The sequence below is a fragment of the Phyllobates terribilis genome, unplaced genomic scaffold (genome assembly GCF_046119375.1).
Source record: "Phyllobates terribilis strain yellow unplaced genomic scaffold, ASM4611937v1 Scaffold_8__6_contigs__length_399053987, whole genome shotgun sequence".
Taxonomy (NCBI): domain Eukaryota; kingdom Metazoa; phylum Chordata; class Amphibia; order Anura; family Dendrobatidae; genus Phyllobates; species Phyllobates terribilis.
In genome coordinates, this window is record NW_027362768.1 from 105,277,287 (window position 1) to 105,297,601 (window position 20,315).

The following is a 20,315-nucleotide window of genomic DNA, read 5'->3' on the forward strand; positions in this document are numbered from 1 at the left end:
TTGCAAAAACTACAACCCGTAAATATATTTTAACTTTGAAGATGATGATGATGGTGATTTTTATCGTTCTGTATATTGCATATTCATTTTTGCATTATTTTAGCTATACTTTAATTTACACTTAATTACTAGGCCTTTTCCAGAGAAAACATTTTTTTTGTATTTTTTTTCAACTACACTGAGCTGATTCTTTTGGCATTTGCTGCAATACAGATAGAGACACAGAAAGATAGGTAGATATATGATAGATAGATAGATAGATAGATAGATAGATAGATAGATAGATAGATAGATAGATAGATAGATATTAAAGATATAGTTAAATAGATATTTTAGATAGATAGATAGATAGATAGATAGATAGATAGATAGATAGATAGATAGATAGATATTAAAGATATAGTTAAATAGATATTTTAGATAGATAGATAGATAGTAGAGATAGATAGATAGATAGATAGATAGATAGATAGATAGATAGATAGATATTAAAGATATAGTTAAATAGATATTTTAGATAGATAGATAGATAGATAGATAGATAGATAGATAGATAGATAGATAGATAGACAATAAAATGATAGATAGATAAATAATAAAAGTATGGATAGATAAATATATAGATATATGGTAGATAGATATTAAATATGTAGTTAAATAGATGTTTAAGATAGATACACTATAAAAGGATAGATAGATAAATAAGTAAATAATTGAAAGGATGGATAGATAAATGTATAGATAGATGACAGATTAGACATATAGATAGATAGATAGATAGATAGATAGATAGATAGATAGATGTTAAAGATATAGTTAAATAGATATGTAATATAGATGACAGATAGATAGATAGATAGATAGATAGATAGATAGATAGATAGATAGATAGATAGATAGATAGGTGATGGATGAAGCACAGCCCCACAACATCCATCCAGTGCCCTGGGTGTCTTTGTATCTGACATTTCGGACCCCCATTGCTGTTAATTCCTTGTATATATGAAGTGTGCGCCTATGTTGTTTGTAGACTTGTTCCTCTCTTTGATTCCAGCCTTGTAATTGCTCAGTGTCCATCGTCGCCTCCTGTCTGTTCCCTAAGATTCTGTGCTTCCCCGGACCAGCTGTCATCCTGAGCCTCAGCCCCCAGTTCCCAGGCAGGCCACCCAACCTTACAAATCACTCATTTTGCTCATTAACGTGTTTAAAATTCATAAAAAAGAATCGAGGACACGCTGCTGCCGACGGCGATCCCCAAAACCTCCCTCCTCAGTCTCCGTTTCAAACCTCTAATATGTGAATAAAGTGCAGTAAATATCTTGAACATTCACTTTTTTTTTTAATCTAGAACATAATTTTATCCCCAACAAACAGGTGAAGCCAATCTCCCCCTTCGCTGTAATTACTTATCAGTTAATGAAATCAATAAATCTCGTTGTGGCAATAACGTGTTTTGTTGTTTTTTTTTTATTAAAATTATTTTATTTTTCTTTTATGTTAAAAAAAGAGAGATACATTGTATTATTTTGTGTTTTTCTTTTCAATCACCAAGAAAAAAAAATCTGTCTTTTCTCTAATTATTTATTTCATTTGTTCAAAAAAGACATAAAAAATGAACGAGTAGTCGTGACCTTGTCTGGACAACATATAATAAATATGATATTTGAGTCTTTTCAATGTACATCGTATATTAGAGAGCATGCCACTACTCAGAATGAATCCGTTCACATCAGTGCAAAGTTCTCCCTTCCTTTCTCCTTTGACTCCTGGCGTTTTCCTTTGGACTTGAGTCTTGATTGCGCTCCCGGGAGCGCAGCGCCTTCTCCACCTTCCTCCCCTCATCCATGGCTGTGCGCCACTTCCTTCTCTTCTTCCTCATCTTCACCATTATTATTTTAATTTATTTTTATTTTATTTGCAATAGAGTTTTTAGTCCTCTTGCTTCAAGATAGGGTTCTGCTCTATATAAGTACAGTTCATACTGTATTAGGTGCTTGATGACTGAGCTTTTATAGGGGGGTGCCCATAAATTGCCCCCCACATGTCCCTTTTTATTCTGGTTACCTCCTTTTAATTTTTTTTTGTCCTTGTGGGGTGTGATAGTGCTGTAGATAATAAAAACAAAAAAAAAGGTGCTCTTTCACCGCGTGTGTGGGGTGCCAGGGATGGGGTTACCCAAAGGGTTAAGCGCTGGTTGTCCCCCAGGACCCAGACCATGAATGAGAACTCTGGGGACAAGGGGTCTCTGTAACTGAGGGTGGGGTGCAGGTGGAGTCCTGTACATACTGCTGTACATTGCTGCAGCTGCTGCTGCTGCTGTGGTGCTGTCCATACTACTCAGCAGGCTTGGGTGATAAAAATAAGGAGAAGGGAACATCCGCTGTAGAGCAGAGTAATTGCCAGCTTCAGCCAAAAGCTCCAGCCCTACTGCTGTCTGCCTCTTCCATTTTGTCCTATGGAGGAATAAAATCAATATTGAGTATACAGAACAGTACAGACACTTGGAGATATTCTATATTCTAACATCACACATCGTCCTTTTCTTATGTCCTAACTGCAGAATATCCATTCAGGAGCATCAGGCCCCCTACAAGTCGCCAGCTGTGGTGGATTCACTTTAAGAAAAGACTCAAGACTATCCAGAGCTCTGTCTTTAGCCCCTACAGAGAGTTCTGGAGCTTTGGAGGCTTTGTGCTAGATGTGTCTCATCCTCATCATCAATTGGAACTTACAGTAGATGCGCACAATCTTTCCAAATGCGCCAGACAATGGCACAGTGAGAAGCCACCATGTGATGCTATGAATTCCTCCTAGATTGCTCAAATGTGGACACTTGTAGAATTAGTTTTAATTAGTACTAATTCTAATGAGTACATCTGTTTATACTGCTAATTCTTTAGCATAGTACAGCAAAATAAAAGTCTACAAATACTGTACTAACCTATAGTATATATTGAATTACTATTACCATTTTCTATTTTCATCACCACTGAATTATTATCATATATTTTTGCTCTACAGCTTTTCTGCTTTTTGTTACTACATTGCCATGTTTAATACTGCTACAATTTGTTTTATTTTAGCACTTATTGAAGTATAAATCGTCATTAATATTTGCATTACTATTTCCAATTAATCACTGCTATATTACATATTACTTTAGTACTTATTTTTCAATAGCTGAGTGCTATTAAAAGATATTATAGAATGGAGAGCTTTTAATTTGACTTTGATCACCATAGTATCAAGTTGGTTTACCATAGAGTTTTCATGTATACTATACAACTGCAGTATTATTATTGTTTTGTACTATTGTGTTTTTTACTCCACTGTTATAGAAATAGTATAAGTTTGTGCAGCCTTCATATTAGGACTGTATACCATACTGCAGTGTAATTATTGCACTAAGGAGCATATATTGTTTTAAATTACTACAATATTATTATTATTATTATTATTATTATTATTATTGTGAACTGTGTAGTCTTTATATTGAAACCTCTATTTTATACTACTGCAGAATAATTCTTATTGGTTTAGTTTACAATGGGATCTTTATATTTAAACTTATTTTTTTTACTGTACTACTACATTATTATTATTATTATAGCATTTTTGTATTATGGAAGTGAAACATATCCAAAGCTTCAAATACTCTTGGGAGAATAAGGACTAGTAAGATGACACATGGAATGCACAGTGATACTAATGAGTTAATATTAGAATTTAACTCTACTTTCCTAACTGTGATAAGTGAAGAGCAAAATTCTGACTTGAGTATTACATTTCTCTGCCAAACCAGTATAGCTGAGAGCCTATGGAGTTGTTACTGCTGGTGGAGGAGAGTATGGGGGTATAATAAACAAGCCCCTGACACATTATCTACATTGCATACAAATGACACTAATTTTTTCCGACAGAATTAGGGTGGCTGAAACCGTCTGTAATGAGACAGAAAATTATGGAAAATAGAATTGTACTTCATTTGCTGCTACAAGATGAGTGTGGACAACAGGGACAATGGAGATGGGATGAGGGACCCTAATGTAATATACATTTGTTTCATTAAAATAATATATCCAAATGGGCTTGTTGACTAAAAAAAAAACAAAATCACTATTTCTAATTGAATTCTTCACAAATTCTGCCGGTTTCCAGTGCAACACTGCATAATTAGACTGCAGTGGGAATTCTTGCCCAGTGTATTCCTGGGACACAGGAAGAGTAATCTGTCCCTAGTTTTGTAATGAAGATTTACACATTATTTATTCATGTGTATATTAGTTGCGATTTTTTTTTCTTGGCTTTGAAGCTATTAATTAGCCATATTTATCTCGTTATGGGCACTTTGTGGGTTTTCCACTATGCAGATGAAATTACTAACAAAAAAAAATACCCTGGGATACAGAAACTCAAATGTGGTCCCTTTAATGGGAGGGAATATAAAAATCTGCAATTTAAGTAGAATTTACATAATTAATTACATTGACATGTATTGACATTTATATATATAGCCAGTTGATTCTATATCATAAAGCTAATGGACATAGTGGACATAATCTCAAACAGAAACAAATACCTATTGAAAAGCTTCATTGAGGGACTTTGTTTAGGGGTTTACACAATTGTTTTGAGTTACTCCCTCATGTAATTTATTTAGGTGCACAATATAAGAATATTTTAGCTGCATTTTATACCGTGGATGTCATTTTAGACTGATTGTGGTGTTCTTCAGTAAGTTTGCAGATAGGACCTCCAGAAATATCTCTGCTCTATTACCCCATTGTATCTGATATATATTTCCAATTTTATTTATTTATTTTGCACACATTTGCTTTTCATCATATTTGTGTTGTGCCCATTCCACCAATCTCACCTTCTGTTTTGGTACCAGGTTTTGACTTGGGTGTCTGTGAGGTTTAGGGCTGCAGCCAGGTCCATTCGGTCTTGTACACTCAGATACTTCTGTCTCTCGAAGCTCCTCTCTAGCTGATTGAGCTGGTGGTCAGAGAAAGCTGTCCTCGCCTTCCTGGGCTTTTTGGATCGTACAGGGGGACTCTCCCGACTGCTTGAAATCTCCCTGTCTCCTTCTTCCTTAGTACCTATAGCAAATAAATATTAATCCATATAAACTAATGCACTTAAAAGGTTGATATTAGATGGATAGATAGTTAGATAGATAGATAAATAGATAGATGAATAGATAGATATATAGATGAATGCATGGATAGATAGATATGTGTATTTTTTATATTCCTATTACTACTATTACTACTATTATTATTATTATTATTACAAACTGTATTAGTATGCACATAATTATTTTTTAATACCATACAACATTTGTTCTTGTTTTCCTTCTTCTTCTTCTTATTACTACAATTTCTTATTATTAGGCACATCATTATTTTTTTTATTTCATATTATTATTTTTTAGTATATTTGCATAAACAATTATCACAATAATATAATTTAACTATTAGTGTTTATTATTTTAACCCATAGTTCATATTATCTTTCTTTAATATTTATTATTATTATTGTTGTTGTTATTGTTGTTGTTAATCTTATGATCATTATATTTATGTTTATTTACCTATTTATTTGATTCATCCCCCCGTATTTTCCCATGCCAGGTGAGAATTGTAACGGGACCAGGTATTATTTATCAACCTTGTATTTTTTTTTTCTGAACTGAAGAAAAATCGATATGTCAAAAACCATCTCTGTATGTACCAGGTTTTTTTTCTCCAGCGTTTTTTATCTTCCCTGCAGGAAGAACAATAATCTCTCTAATTGACCCACTGGGGAGGATGCTTTACACACAAAAAAAAATCGCCAGGCCACACTGTACATCTGATTTTGATCATTAATGCACAAGAAAAAAAATGACTATACCAAAATGAATGGTTAAATTAATTCTATGGTATTGATATTAGCTAACAGATAATGGTTCTATTGCGGAAGATAAAAATGTTTTTTTTTCCCCCCATATTATTAACCCACTGGAAATTAATTGATGTTAATGCACAATTGCAAAAAAAAAAATGCATTCAATAGAAAAGCGAGATCGTTTTAATTAACACAGCAGTTTGCAATAATCAGGCACGTATTTAACAAGGGATTATGTGTAAATTAAAAACGTTATTGCTTCGATATCAAGCTAAGAAATTAATATTTTTGACAGAAAGTAAATGTCAGGCGTGTAAAGTATTCTTGATAAATAATTTCAAGTTATTCAAATTGTATTTGTTGTATTCGTTTTTGGTGCAAATAATTTACTAATATTTCAAAGTAAAAAGAGTAAGTAATATAACAATAGTAGAAGAGTAGAAATGTAACTTCGGTCAAATGTAAAAGCAGTAAAAAAAGGGGAATTATTAATAGTAATTTAATAATTATCTAAAAATTAATTGCAATAACTTTTGAAGATACATCATAATTATATTAATATATGTATATATTTAAGGTTGTGTTAAATAGAAAATAAATGATATCTAAGATATCTAAAACGAAACTAAAATAATCATAATGAACCGAGTATGTGTTTAAGAAGTATTAAAAAACTCACCATGGCCTTTCATGTCTGAGTGCAGGTCATCTCGTAGCTTTTCTCCTTTTCCTTTGCCATCTTGCATCTCCAGTTCTAGTTTGGGTCGAAAACTTTCTGCAGCACCTTCATGCTTTGGAGTGTGATGAGGAGAGGAGACACTGGTGCTATAGGGGGCACAAGCAGCTAGGGGTTTGCTATCTCCCAAAATGTCTTTAATTAAAAAGGAAGAGGTGGAAGTCCTGGGGGCAGTGCCCAGCTGAGCTGCCTGCTGTGGAGGAGACTGCTGCTGCGGTGCCTGCTGGTGGTTGTGGTGGAGATGGTGGAGGTGAGCGCTGTCCACCAGCCGGTGCTGATCTGCAGGCTCCATTGTAACCGAAATGGGAGATGAAGGTGAACTTCCCACAGTGTCTATTTCCGAACCAGGAGAGAGAGGTCCCTGATTTCTAAAATCTCTTCCATCCCTGCTAAAGTCTCCATTCAACATGCCAGGGCTGCCAGAACCAGCATTGGACAATATCGTGTCTATCCCAAAACTGGATCCTTCCATGGTGCTAGTGCTTCAAAACAAAGTCTTCATGACAATCCTCTTTAAAAATCGATCGACCAAAAACAATTCTTTTTAAAAGAACCCAGTAGGAAAAATAAAAATAAAATCAAATAAATAATAAAATTGATAAAAAAAATTAAATCAAAATAAAAAAAACAGATGCAAATAACGCAGGCGAAAATGGCTGATAAGGGACTAGTGGCTAGACACAGGCACACGTGTTACTAGTAGCACATACGTGTATCTAGTGTCATGTACCAGTGCTGTGCCCTGCCAGGCTATATTTCATGTTAATAGCCCCTTGTGCAGCTGGGATGAGCTCTGTAGTGCTTCTGGTGTCTAGGCTCTAGTTGTTGGAGAACTTTCTTTGAAAGTTGAGGTTGCTCTCAGGCTGTGGCTAGATGACTCCTGCCTACTGCAGCAGCTCTTTCCCTTGTAATCCTTCTCCTGTTGGGCTGCAGAGACTCCCTCCCATGACGTCACCAACAGGACCAGACACTTAGCCCTCCTTCTCCATCCTCCAGCATTGGTCGCCTTGGTGGGAGAGACCTGACGTTGGGAGCAGGCAGCCAATGGTAGTAGGAGCAGTTTGCACTGTGCATGTACCAGAGCTATGGACTAGGATGCTCTTTTTTACCATGTATCTCCTGGGTTGCTTCCTCTAATCTAAGGCAGAAATAAATTCAATAAATAAGAAATAAATAAATAAGAGCGGTGGAAAAGAAGAGGCAAACTATAAGAATGTCAGGTTCAGTCTGAATAATAACTAAGCTGCAAGGACAATGCACACAACTAAAGAGATGTACAGTAGTAATGTAGTGTCTGCAAAGAAATGCAAGACCTCAGAACACTGGACTTCTGAGAGAGTAAGTGACCGATGTGCTTTTATTTCCCCCTTCACCCTGTTCCTAGTCTGTGTTCATACAACCTTCATATTCACTGCAACTTCTTGTTACAATTTCTTCTAAATGTTAGTAAATACAATGACGCTTGAAGTTAATTTTTTTTTTTGTTGCTTTTTTTTTAGACTGCAGGAAAAATATTATTACACATTATACATATTCATATATTAATTCACAATCATAATTGTGCATTTATTTATATTATCGGGTTCTGCATGTGACTTCCACGTATGTACAGTGTCACATAGCGACTTACTCCTTTGCATCTTTGTATATCGTTCAATGAGTAATTAACCAATGTGTGCTCCCTTTTTAGTAGTAACAGGAATAGATGTCATGGACCCAGTGGGACTGTGAAATGATTGTGCTGATACTGAACAGCATCAAGTTGTGTTAATTTCTCCAGGACAGCTCCAACCTGTCTTGTGTTGAATGGCAAAAGGATAGAAAAGAAAGTAGGAGGGTGGGAGAGGTGGGGGTCTATGATGAGACTCCATATTATTCCTGACTAAGTACCGTGTTCAACCTAATTAGCAGAGTAATTATAAGGTGCTAATGAATGAATTCCAGTTACATTTTATTTGGAATTACCATTTTTAAGGAATCCAGTGTAATGTGAAACAAAACACTTCTTTATAACCTGATTTTTTTTATAGGTCCAAGCTATACAGCATCAAATCTGGGATACAGATACAGCTGGGCTGAGTTTATCATTTGTAGACTCTCATAATTATATCGCTAAATGTAGTTTAGTACAAGACAGCAGCTTAACATGCAGAATTATTTAGACATCACGATTTTTCCAGCCATACGACTAATTCACCATTTTTGTTATAAGCATCAGAATTTAGTACATTTGTTTTTTTTTCTCTCTAACATGCACAAAAGATGATAAATTCTGCTCTGCTAAGTGTCACTAAGTAAAAAAGAAAAATAGCTGCAGTCCTATAGATAATTGTCACATCTCATTTGTGGAGGTATAGGAAAACTCTAGCTCTGATCTATCTATCTATCTATCTATCTTTCTATCTATCTTTCTTCTATTTAATTACATATTTCGTATGTCTGTTTTTTAAGTGTATAACATTTGTTTATCGACCTATCTATTTATCTTTCTACATATGCATTGATCTATCTATCTATCTATCTATCTATTATCTATCTATCTATCTATTATCTATCTATCTAGCTATATATCTAGCTATCTATCTAGCGATCGATCTAGCTATCTATTGATTTATATATTTATCTATGTAACATCTATCTATTTTTGTATCTACCTATGTATTGATCTATTTATCTCTTTTTGTGTTTTATACAAATAATCATTTATTATGATGTCTTAATGTATACACGTATAGGTTCAAATAGTAAATTCTGAGCACAGTGCCCTTTTCCAACTTTATACTATAACTAGCTGTTCAGCCTATGTGAGAATAATTGTGACTGTATTTGTCTGCACTGTCCTCTAGTCTATGATATAGATAAAAAATGTTAAGCACCATGGCCCCTGCTTAAAAACATGTAGTCAAAGGTTACACAGAAAAATCATTGCTGGCTCCCAGCATAGGGATAGGGATATAGGTAAAGGGGGCAGACGAAGTACCCACCCGTTTATAGACAGCGGTATTCTTCTCCCATGTCTAAAAAACTTTTATCACGCATGTGGCACTGATTCCCTATGTGCAGTTATGGTTTACGGTGTTCTTTGAAAAGAGGGGAGGAAGATTAGGGTTTAATGTGGCTAAGTTTATTCACCCTGACAGTGGTTATAACATTCCAAGGAGTTTTTTTGTATCAACCTGATAAGAGTCAGTGCCTGGCTCCTGTAACAGCGGCCAAGGACACCCACAAATCGATATCACCAATGTTTGTTATAAATTATTCAGCTCAGCTTGTGGCTTCATTATGAAGTTACATTGTAGCAGCAAGTGGAGTTAGTGTATAGTAGATAGACACTGATGTTTGACCTGTGCTATACATGTATGTGTGTGTAAAAGTTCAGATTCTCACAATATTTGTAGTTTTACATGGGACTGCATGCACCTCAACTCACTTAGAGTTAAAACTGTGCACAGACAATGCAGCTTGAAAAGTTAAAATACAAATCCATCACTGATAGATAAATTGTTAGATAGGTAGATGATTGATAGACAGAAAAAAAGCTATTCGAGATAAGAATAAATATATATTAGACAGATAGTTAGATGGATAGATAGATAAATAGAGAGATATGTGATATAATAGATGGATGGATAGATAGGTATTAGATAGAAAGATAGATATGTAATAAGATAGATATAAAGAAAGCCATTAGACAGCGCAAAAATAGATAGATAGATGAATAGATTTTAGATAGAAAAATATGTGATAGGATAATTATTAGATAGACAGATAGATATGTGATATTAGACAGATATATAGATATATAGATAGATAGATAGATAGATAGATAGATCGCTAACATTATGTGTATATCATGCCCATATAATTAGTAGGATAGTCTCACTGCTTATGCTCCTTGTCAACATTAATGTTGATGCCAGGATCTGCTAATCTGCATCTGCTCACATAGCAAACTGCCATACTGCTCTGTCAATATATTGTAATTAATGTTTGTGAAGGCGTAATCTCTCCCCATATGACATTTAGAAAAGTCTTATTTTCGGACTCATATAAAAAAAAAAAAATACATATTAAACAGAAAAAAAAAATAACACTATCGTATTTTAATGGGTACAGTGGCCTGGAGATTTAACTATCCTGCTAGATGGAAAGTTTAACAAGAAATCCCTGAAAACATTACATAGATTGAAAAAGTCACGTGACCAATATGAACGTCTTTTGTTTACAAATATTGCGGTTTGAATCCCAGTAATTGTATTTAAACGGTGATGAAAAAAAATGTATAAATAATTGTAACAATTTGATTATTGATGTTGCTGCTTTTATAAAAAAATGATAATTATACTATGTACATGAGGTGTGTGACACCTAACTACACAGTAAGTTTACTAGACTTTGCTGTTCGAAAAGTATTTTTCTTACAATTTATATTTTAGTATTATTTGAATACGAGAACTAAAGGCACATGTTCGACCTAAATACATCGTGACATACCTGCAAACTCAGCATAGAAATAAAAATAAATCAGGACTATTGAGCGTAAATTAATGGTCTGTCTGTAATTCATACTCTGTTTCTGCAAATTTTTTATGTGTACTTTCGCAAAAGAAATGAACCTAACAGAGTGGATATCTGGATTTTTTTTATTTATTTCATTAGGATTTTTAGCTTTTTTAAAAAAAATAATTTTCTGGTTTATGATAATTGACGTACAGAAGTAAGCTATGTTTATGGCCACAGGGTGGCGCTAGTGGTCACACGTATGCCAGCCTATGTGGCTGCCGTAGCTTTGGGTGCACTGCTGCTTTTGAGTAATTCCTTGAGCAAACTACAATAAGAATTTCATCTTCAGAGTCCTGTTTATGTAGATGGAAACTAAACCAATGTTAAGGTTTTTCACATCCAAAATATTTTTAAAGGCAACATTACATTATCGCCTGCTGAAAACAATTAAAGCTTGGAATTATCGCAGGGAAATGAAAAATTATGATGCATTAAGCAGAAGGAATGACTCTGTAAATTAAAACAAACAGAAATAAAGGGATTATTTATTTTCTTGCAAATTACTTATATAAACGTGGTAATACAAAACAAGATACAGTCTGTCATCATCAATGTCGGGTCATGAAGAATTTACTGAGCCAACTCAGAACTACTTCTAGTCCTCTTGCTAGTACTGTTACTTTTACTACTAATAATAATAATTATCATCAGAATATTTTTTTGCATTATAACTTTTATTATTGACATTTCATAGTTGTCCATACATTATAAAAAAAGGGATAAGTATCATGTCTATGGAAGGATGGAAGGGAAAAAGCCATAAAATACATAAAAGTTATCTTTATAAAATAAGACTCTGTAGAGTAATGCAATTATTGAACTAATGAATGAAATTAATACATTAGGAGTAGGACTTTTTTTAGGTGTACTGTACATGGGTTCACTTTCTATCTAAATTTGGAATGAGGTCTCCATTCTTTGCCAATCCTATGCCAATATCACTAGGGTAGAGCAATGCAGCAGGCCAGGTCTGGAGTTACCAGTGATGGGACACACAGTATTAGATCACTTTATATAATTGTGTCATTTACTTTCCTTTCTTCATCACAAACTTGGAGACCAATCACTATATAACTGTATAAATAATATATCATAATGTATTCTTAAAAATCCTCTCCAGTCATTCTATCTATCTATCTATCTATCTATCTATCTATCTATCTATCTATCTATCTATCTATCTATCTATCCCATATCTAGCAATAAAAAAGCAGGCAGCACTCCATAAATTTTTTGCATGACAAAAATGGACTTTAATTGCCGATATGGTGTGGCAACGTTTCTACTGAGCTCAGCCTTTTTGAAGCTGGGTTCAGCCAAAACGTTGCCACACCATATGGGCAATTAAAGTCCATTTTGTCATGCAAAAAATTTATGGAGTGCTGCCTGCTTTTTTTATTGCTATTATAGCCACAAAACGAATATTTGTTGGTGGGCCTTGTACCCAGGATTGAAACTATACGGTGCTGTTCCAAGTTTTGCCTATATGCCATATCTATCTACTCTATCTATCTACCTATCTACCTATCTACCTATCTATCTACCTATCTACCTATCTATCTACCTATCTACCTATCTATCTATCTATCTATCTATCTATCTATCTATCTATCTATCTATCTATCTATCTATCTATCATATTCTTTTCTATTTCCATAAACTATAAATAAATGTGTGACATGATTTTTGGCTATGTCTGATCTGTTTTTACTTCTACATAGCTGTGATAAATGCTAAAGATGCTGATATTTGTATGATGTATTGTGTTTTTTTTAAAAGAACTCTTTTTTAGAATACTGTACTCTTTACAAATATATTATTCCAAACTGCTAATACAGTCTGTGCATCAGGGCCAAAATCTCCCCACAATTCTTCTGAACCAATCTTTGGTTATCATATGGTTATACAGTATGTCAGTCTAAGGGTATGTTCACACAACATCTTTAAAATGCTAGCGCACTTGCCGAGGTTTGACTGGTCAAAGCGGCTTAAGGAATAAAAAGTCAGTCTTTTTCCTGAACCAGCATTGCCATCATTTTAGGCTACATTTTCACAATGAGTTTTTGGTAAGTTTTTGATGTTGTAGTTTTAATGCACAATTTCTGCACCTATTAAGTAAATGAGGTTACATGTGCTTTTCTCATTTTTGACTGCGATTTTTGCATTTTTTTATCACGTTTTTGATGCTTGGATTTTTTGTCTCTTTTTAGGATGTAACGTTTTAAACAATGCTGCCTTGTTTTTGATACTTTCTGTTATTTGTCATTGACAAAACTTTATTTATATAGTCATGTGTGGATTGCATATGCTTCTGTTGTGTTTATGCTGTGGAAACCCACTAAAACACATGCGTTTTTTAGCTGTAAATTTTCCACTTCTAATGCCATTGTATGGTAAAAATCTGCACATCAAACTCAGCATATTCACAAGAGAAATTGCCATATTACTAGCTAGCAGATTCCTATCGGAAGTCACACGAAGACTAAACATGAGACTTTTTTTAACTGCTTCACGGTTTCCGAACCATTAAGTGGTTAAAAAAAACTAACAAAAGACTGAACATGTGCACAGCAATGTAGTTTTTACATTGCTGTGTATTATGATATTTTTTGTAGTGGTTTAACAGCACTTTTTCAGTTGGGTTCCGGGTGGAATCTGTCTGAGATAAACAGCATAATGCACATACCCTTACTTTGGTTCTGTTTCTTTAGAATCTCATATGGTCTGGGTTTGTGTCTAAATTATAGCCTTATAGAGCCACCATATTTTGTATAGTCATCATTTTGTTCAATAAATTAGTACAGGTAGGCTCCTATGTATCAGTTGTATAAGGACATTTTTTTATGCCTGAGCCAGACACAACTCTACACAGAGTTATGCACTAGTAAATTGTCCGTAGCTACAGTAGATCATAAAAAGCCCAATGCAATGTTTTGTGATCCATCCCTGGGACCAGTCCAACACAACAATTCATGCTCGAGATATCTGAGAATGAACCCTAATGTTTTCTACCATGTTGTAGAGAAAAATAATATCAGAGAGCCTGATAAACAGGAACAAGGTCTAAGCTGACATCACAGGTGTTTTGAAAAGCACAAGAAGTGCAAATATTTACACGATATTATGTATATCATTTATCTGTAAGTTCCTTTATAATTTTCCTTTGCTAGTCCTTATGCAAAATACTGACCATGATAGTGCAGGGTGGGCCATTTATATGGATATACCTAAATTAAATGGGAATGGTTGGTGATATCAACTTCCTGTTTGTGGCACATTAGTATATGGGAGGGAGAAAACTTTTCCAGATGGGTGGTGACCATGGCGGCCATTTTGAAGTTGGCCATTTTGGATCCAACTTTATTTTTTCAATGGGAAGAGGGTCATGTGACACATCAAACTTATTGAGAATTTCATAAGAAAAACAATGGTGTGCTTGGTTTTAATGTAACTTTATTCTTTCATGAGTTTTTTTTACAAGTTTATGACCACTTATAAAATGTGTTCAAAGTACTGCCCATTGCGTTGCATTGTCAATGCAACCCTCTTCTCCCACTCTTGACACACTGATAGCAACACCGCAGAAGAAATGCTAGCACAGGCATCCAGTATCCGTTGTTTCAGATGCTGCACATCTCGTATCTTCACAGCATAGACAATTGCCTTCAGATGACCCCAAAGATAAAAGTCTAAGGGGGTCAGATCGGGAGACCTTGGTGGCCATTCAACTGGCCCACAACGACCAATCCACTTTCCAGGAAACTGTTCATGTAGGAATGCTCGGACCTGACACCTATAATGTGGCGGTGCACCATCTTGTTGGAAAAACTCAAGGAACATGCCATCTTCAGTGCATAAAGAGGGCAACACATCATCATGTAGCAATTTCAGATATCCAGTGGCATTGAGGTTTCCATTGATGAAGAATGGCCCCACTATCTTTGTACCCCATATACCACACCATACCATCAAGATACGAGATGTATAGCATCTGAAACAACGGATAATGGAAGCCTGTGCTATCATTTCTTCTGCAGTGTTGCTATCAGTGTGTCAAGAGTGGGAGAAGAGGGTTGCATTGACAATCCAACACAATGGGCAGCACTTTGAACACATTTTATAAGTGGTCATAAACTTGTAAAAACTCATGAAAGAATAAAGTTACGTTAAAACCAAGCACACCATTGTTTTTTTATGAAATTCTCAATAAGTTTGATGTGTCACATGACCCTCTTCCCATTGAAAAGAATAAAGTTGGATCCAAAATGGCCAACTTCAAAATGGCCATCATGGTCACCACCCATCTGGAAAGGTTTTCCCCCTCCCATATACTAATGTGCCACAAACAGGAAGTTGATATCACCAACCATTCCCATTTAATTTAGGTGTATCCATATAAATGGCCCACCCTGTAAAATAAAGTGGTCCGAGGGTTCATTCCCATTAGTGTGTTTTTGCTGTATGTTTTTTTTGCATTGATTGGACTGCAATGTTATCTGATGATTGCATCAGTTTTTCCACAATTAATTAGCGCTTTGTTTCTATTTTCATGATCCAAAGATGAAAAATGAACTCAAAATGTGCTTTCTGGCCATACAGTAGTCTATGAAAGCCATATTATGGATCCAACTAATGAAATTTCATTATTTCTATGGCCAGAATTAGTTTTCCTACGATCGGGTATATTTCATATTTTTTGAGCTATATTCAGAGTCAACTAATAATATTTCCTCTGTAGAATATTAAATGTAATGGTGGATCCTACTTGTTTTTTTTGGACCCTATGCACCATTTTTGAGAAATTCAGTTAGGCGTCAATGAGTCTTTGGGAGCTCTGTCTCTGAATGAGTCTATGGGGGGAATCAACCAAGTAATGAAGTTGAAAAAAAAATTAGTAACTTTTGGTGCTTTTATATTAGCACCAACAGTTTTCTGAAAAGTGGGCACAGCTTACTGGGAAGGGCTTACTTACTGGAATTCACTATATTTAAGACAGAAACTGGCATCATTTAAAGCATAAATAATCTCCAATTTATGACTAGAGTACATTTTATGACTTTAGTGCATAGAAGACTGAAAAATATGCTAAATTCATTAATAGGAAGCTCTTTGGTAAAGTTGGAGTGTGTGACTAAGTCCCTGGTCACACTAGTGTCATGGCTTTTGTCTATAAGGGAGTCATGACTGCATTTCCAGGTCCTTTTTCCAATTAATACTAGTGAACCCCAAGAAATCCAACTGGATTTCTTGGTATCCTTTTGAAGTTCGGGTATTTTGAACTACTGGAATAGTACTGAAGATTGTGTGATTCTTGCCAACAAAATATCAAACAAGTTGATGGATACTTTAATGGAACGAAAGGCAAGTGTAAACATAGCTTAACAGGATATTCACATATTCTTTTTCGAGCTTCTGGCTGAAAAACCCATGCCTTAAAAAAAGGTTAACCAGTTCTTTTTGGCTCAGTTTTTGTGTATGTGACTTTTTTTTTCATTAGGTAAATTTGGAGCATTTTTTTTCTAGCAGAAACGCACCAAGAATTGACATGTTGGTTATTTTTCTACATGGAAATAATGATATAATAATAATTTTTATTTCTATCGTGTCAACATATTCCGCAGCATTATACATTTTAGGAAAAAGACACGTGGAAAAAACAACATCATGTGTACTATCAGGGTGTTTCTCTGTCAAAATCAATAGGATAGGACGCTTATTCTCAGAGTGCTTGAAACATTTATTCCATGTTGATCTTAAATCAGAATGCACTCCAATATCCACGTAAAAAAACTGTGTAAATGTGAACTAAAAACTAGGAGTTTAAGGATATGATCACAGAGAGTTTTTGACTATTCCAAAATACACATGAAAAAATACTTCAAATACTCTTTAAATAAGCTTCCTATTTATTTCAATGGGAATATACAGGTGCTTCTCACTAAATTAGAATACAATCAAAAAGTTAATTTATTTCAGTTCTTCAATTCAAAAAGTGAAACTCGTTATATTATATAGAGTCATTACAAACAGAGTGATCTATTTCAAGTGTTTGTTTCTGTTAATGTTGATGATTACGGCTTACAGCCAATGAAAACACAAAACTCATTATCTCAGTAAAATTAAATTAAATAATTAACAAAAAACACCTGCAAAGGCTTCCTAAGCGTTTAGAAAGGCCCCTTAGTCTGTTTCAGTAGGCTCCACAATCATGGGGAAGACTGCCTTCTGGACATCTGTCAAGTCAGATGTCCAGAAGGCAGTCATTGACACACTCCACAAGGTCCCAGAGTTCTAATTTTCATTTGGAAATCCAGGTCCCAGAGTCTGGAGGAAGAGTGGAGAGGCCACAATCCAAGCTGCTTGAGGTCTAGTGTGAAGTTTCCACAATCAGTGATGGTTTGGGGAGCCATGTCATCTGCTGGTGTAAGTCCACTGTGTTTTATCAAGACCAAAGTCAGCGCAGCCGTCTACCAGGAAATTTTAGAGCACTTCATGCTTCCCTCTGCCGACAAGCTTTTTGGAGATGGAAATTTAATTCTCCAGCAGGACTTGGCACCTGTCCACATGGCCAAAAGTACCAACACCTGGTTTATACACAACAGTATCACTGTACTTGATTGGCCAGCAAACTCGCCTGACCTTAACCCCATAGAGACTCTATGGGGTATTGTCAAGAGGAAGATGAGAGACACCAGATCCAACAATGCAGACGAGCTGAAGGCTGCTATCAAAGCAACCTGGGCTTCCATAACACCTCAGCAGTGCCACAGGCTGATCGCCTCCATGCCACGCCGCATTGATGCAGTAATTGATGCAAAAGGAGCCCGACCAAGTATTGAGTGCATTTACTGAACATACATTTCAGTAGGCCAACATTTCAGATTTTAAAAACATTTTTCAAGCTGTTGTTATAAAGTATTCTAATTTACTGAGATAATGACTTTTGTGTTTTCATCGGCTGTAAGCCATAATCATCAACATTAACAGAAATAAACACTTGAAATAGATCACTCTGTTTGTAATGACTCTGTATAATATATGAGTTTCACTTTTTGTATTGAAGAACTGAAATAAATTAACTTTTTGATGGTATTCTAATTTAGTGAGATGCACCTATATATATATATATATATATATATATATATATGCATATATAGTGCACACTGTGCTGTTTTTTTCCCATGTGGAAAAAGAAGCAACATGTGAATTCTTTAGGCGTTTCTGCTTGAAAATGAAAAAAAATCTAAATTTGACTAATGAAACAGCTGAAGCTTAAAAAAGGCCAATATAGAATAAAACATGTCAAAAATATATTGAAAAACACAATAAAATTTTTTAACTGTTTTTTTATGTCGATTTTTCAGTCAGGGTGAATATATCCTCAAAGAATTGTCCATCTCTGAATTAATATAAAACATCCAGAATGCTGTAAAATAATAATATAAAAATACTCAGTTTACTGATCTGCTGCATCTTCCATTCTAAAGACGAATTCAGACGTCTGTGCAAATTGGTCCGAGATCGGACCGCAATGCACGTACTGGCTGTGGGTCTCCCGACCCAAGTATGACAGCTTCATAGAAATATATAAATCTTTCACGCTCGGGTCGGGAGACCGGTGACTAGTCCGTGCACTGCGGTCCGATCTCGTACCGATTTGCATGGATGTCTGAATGCGCCCTAACTCTGGTCTCTGAAGTCCCTGCTCCATCCAGATGAGTATAAGAGTATAAGTAATGAGTATATGATGTCCACAAATATTTAATTATCCTCAATAGGTCTCTTGTTGGAGAACTGGTGGCGTTGTCCATAATACTCCATCAGAATTTAGCTTTTTTTTTCTTTTTTGGTCAAAGTTCTTAAAATTATTGTACTAATCAGATTAGCGGCAAAACCTCCAGTTCAATTTCTGACAAAATTTTGAACATTGGGACCCATTGAGATTTTTATTTTTGCTTTATGAGCTTATTGTTGTTGTAGTCTATGAAGGAATTCTTTGTTTTAGATTTAAAGAGACCTTTTGAGAAACTTTAAACACCCCAAGTTATTTATATGGCTGTGTAACCCTTTAAAAGATAAGCCTGTCGACCCCTTTATGAACACAAAGCACTGCTCCAGCAGCAAGAAATTGCATTTTGAACTTGTATATGTAAGTGCGCTGGTGTGTGATGGTGCACTTACAACTTCTTAGCATCGCACTGTATTTCCTACCTACCAGCACCCTCCATTGGCTCATTAACAGGTCAGTGGCCATGTACCAGAGCAAATGACCTGTCATTCAGCACATGGGAGGGTGCAGCTATGTAGGTGAATACAGTGTGAGAAAGAGAAGCTGTAAGTGTATCGTCACTCCCAATACACTTCCAAACAAAACTTCAAAACTCGATTTCTCAAGAGAAGCTGTAAGTGCATCGTCACTCCTCAATAAAATTCCTAACAAAACTTCAAAACTCAATTTCTCAGGAGAAGCTGTAAGTGCATTGTCACTCCTCAATACACATACAAAACTTCAAATCTCAATTTCTCAGGAGAAGCTATAAGCGCATTGTCACTCCTCAATACTATTCCAAGCCAAACTTCAAAACTCAATTTCTCAAGAGAAGCTGTAAGTGCATTGTCACTCCTCAATACTATTACAAACCAAACTTCAAAACTCGATTTCTCAGGAGAAGCTGTAAGTGCATCGTTACTCCTCAATACTCTTCCAAACCAAATTTCAAAGCTCGATTTCTCAGGAGAAGCTGTAAGTGCATCGTCACTCCTCAATACTCTTCCAAACCAAACTTCAAAACTCGATTTCTTAGGAGAAGCTGTAAGTGCACCGTCACTCCTCAATACACTTCTAAACCAAACTTCAAAACTCGATTTCTCAGGAGAAGCCGTAAGTGCATCGTCACTCCTCAATACTATTACAAACCAAACTTCAAAACTCGATTTCTCAGGAGAAGTTGTAAGTGCATCGTCACTCCTCAATAATCTTCCAAACCAAACATCAAAACTCGATTTCTCAGGAGAAGCTGTAAGTGCATCGTCACTCCTCAATACTCTTCCAAACCAAACTTCAAAACTCTATTTCTCATGTGAAGATGTTTTATTCTTACATTTTGGGTCACAAAGTGAACAC

At 35.2% G+C, this 20,315-nt stretch overlaps 1 protein-coding gene and 1 long non-coding RNA gene across 2 annotated transcripts in view; one reads left to right on the plus strand and one right to left on the minus strand.

Moving 5' to 3' along the window:
- Positions 1-1,327: 1,327 nt before the first annotated feature.
- BARHL2 (BarH like homeobox 2) lies at positions 1,328-7,571 on the minus strand. Its single transcript, XM_073643175.1, has 3 exons — positions 6,572-7,571; positions 4,877-5,102; positions 1,328-2,453 (listed from the first exon to the last, which is right to left on the minus strand). Exons 1-3 carry the CDS (start codon positions 7,098-7,100, stop codon positions 2,141-2,143), a joined length of 1,068 nt encoding a protein of 355 aa, XP_073499276.1. The 5' UTR covers positions 7,101-7,571; the 3' UTR covers positions 1,328-2,140.
- Positions 7,572-7,631: 60 nt separating this feature from the next.
- The window catches only part of LOC141156792 (uncharacterized), a 155,524-nt gene continuing 142,840 nt past the window's right edge, over positions 7,632-20,315 (plus strand). The window contains exon 1 of the long non-coding RNA XR_012247712.1: positions 7,632-7,966. This is a non-coding gene — a long non-coding RNA (uncharacterized lncRNA). The remainder of the gene's footprint in view (positions 7,967-20,315) is intronic.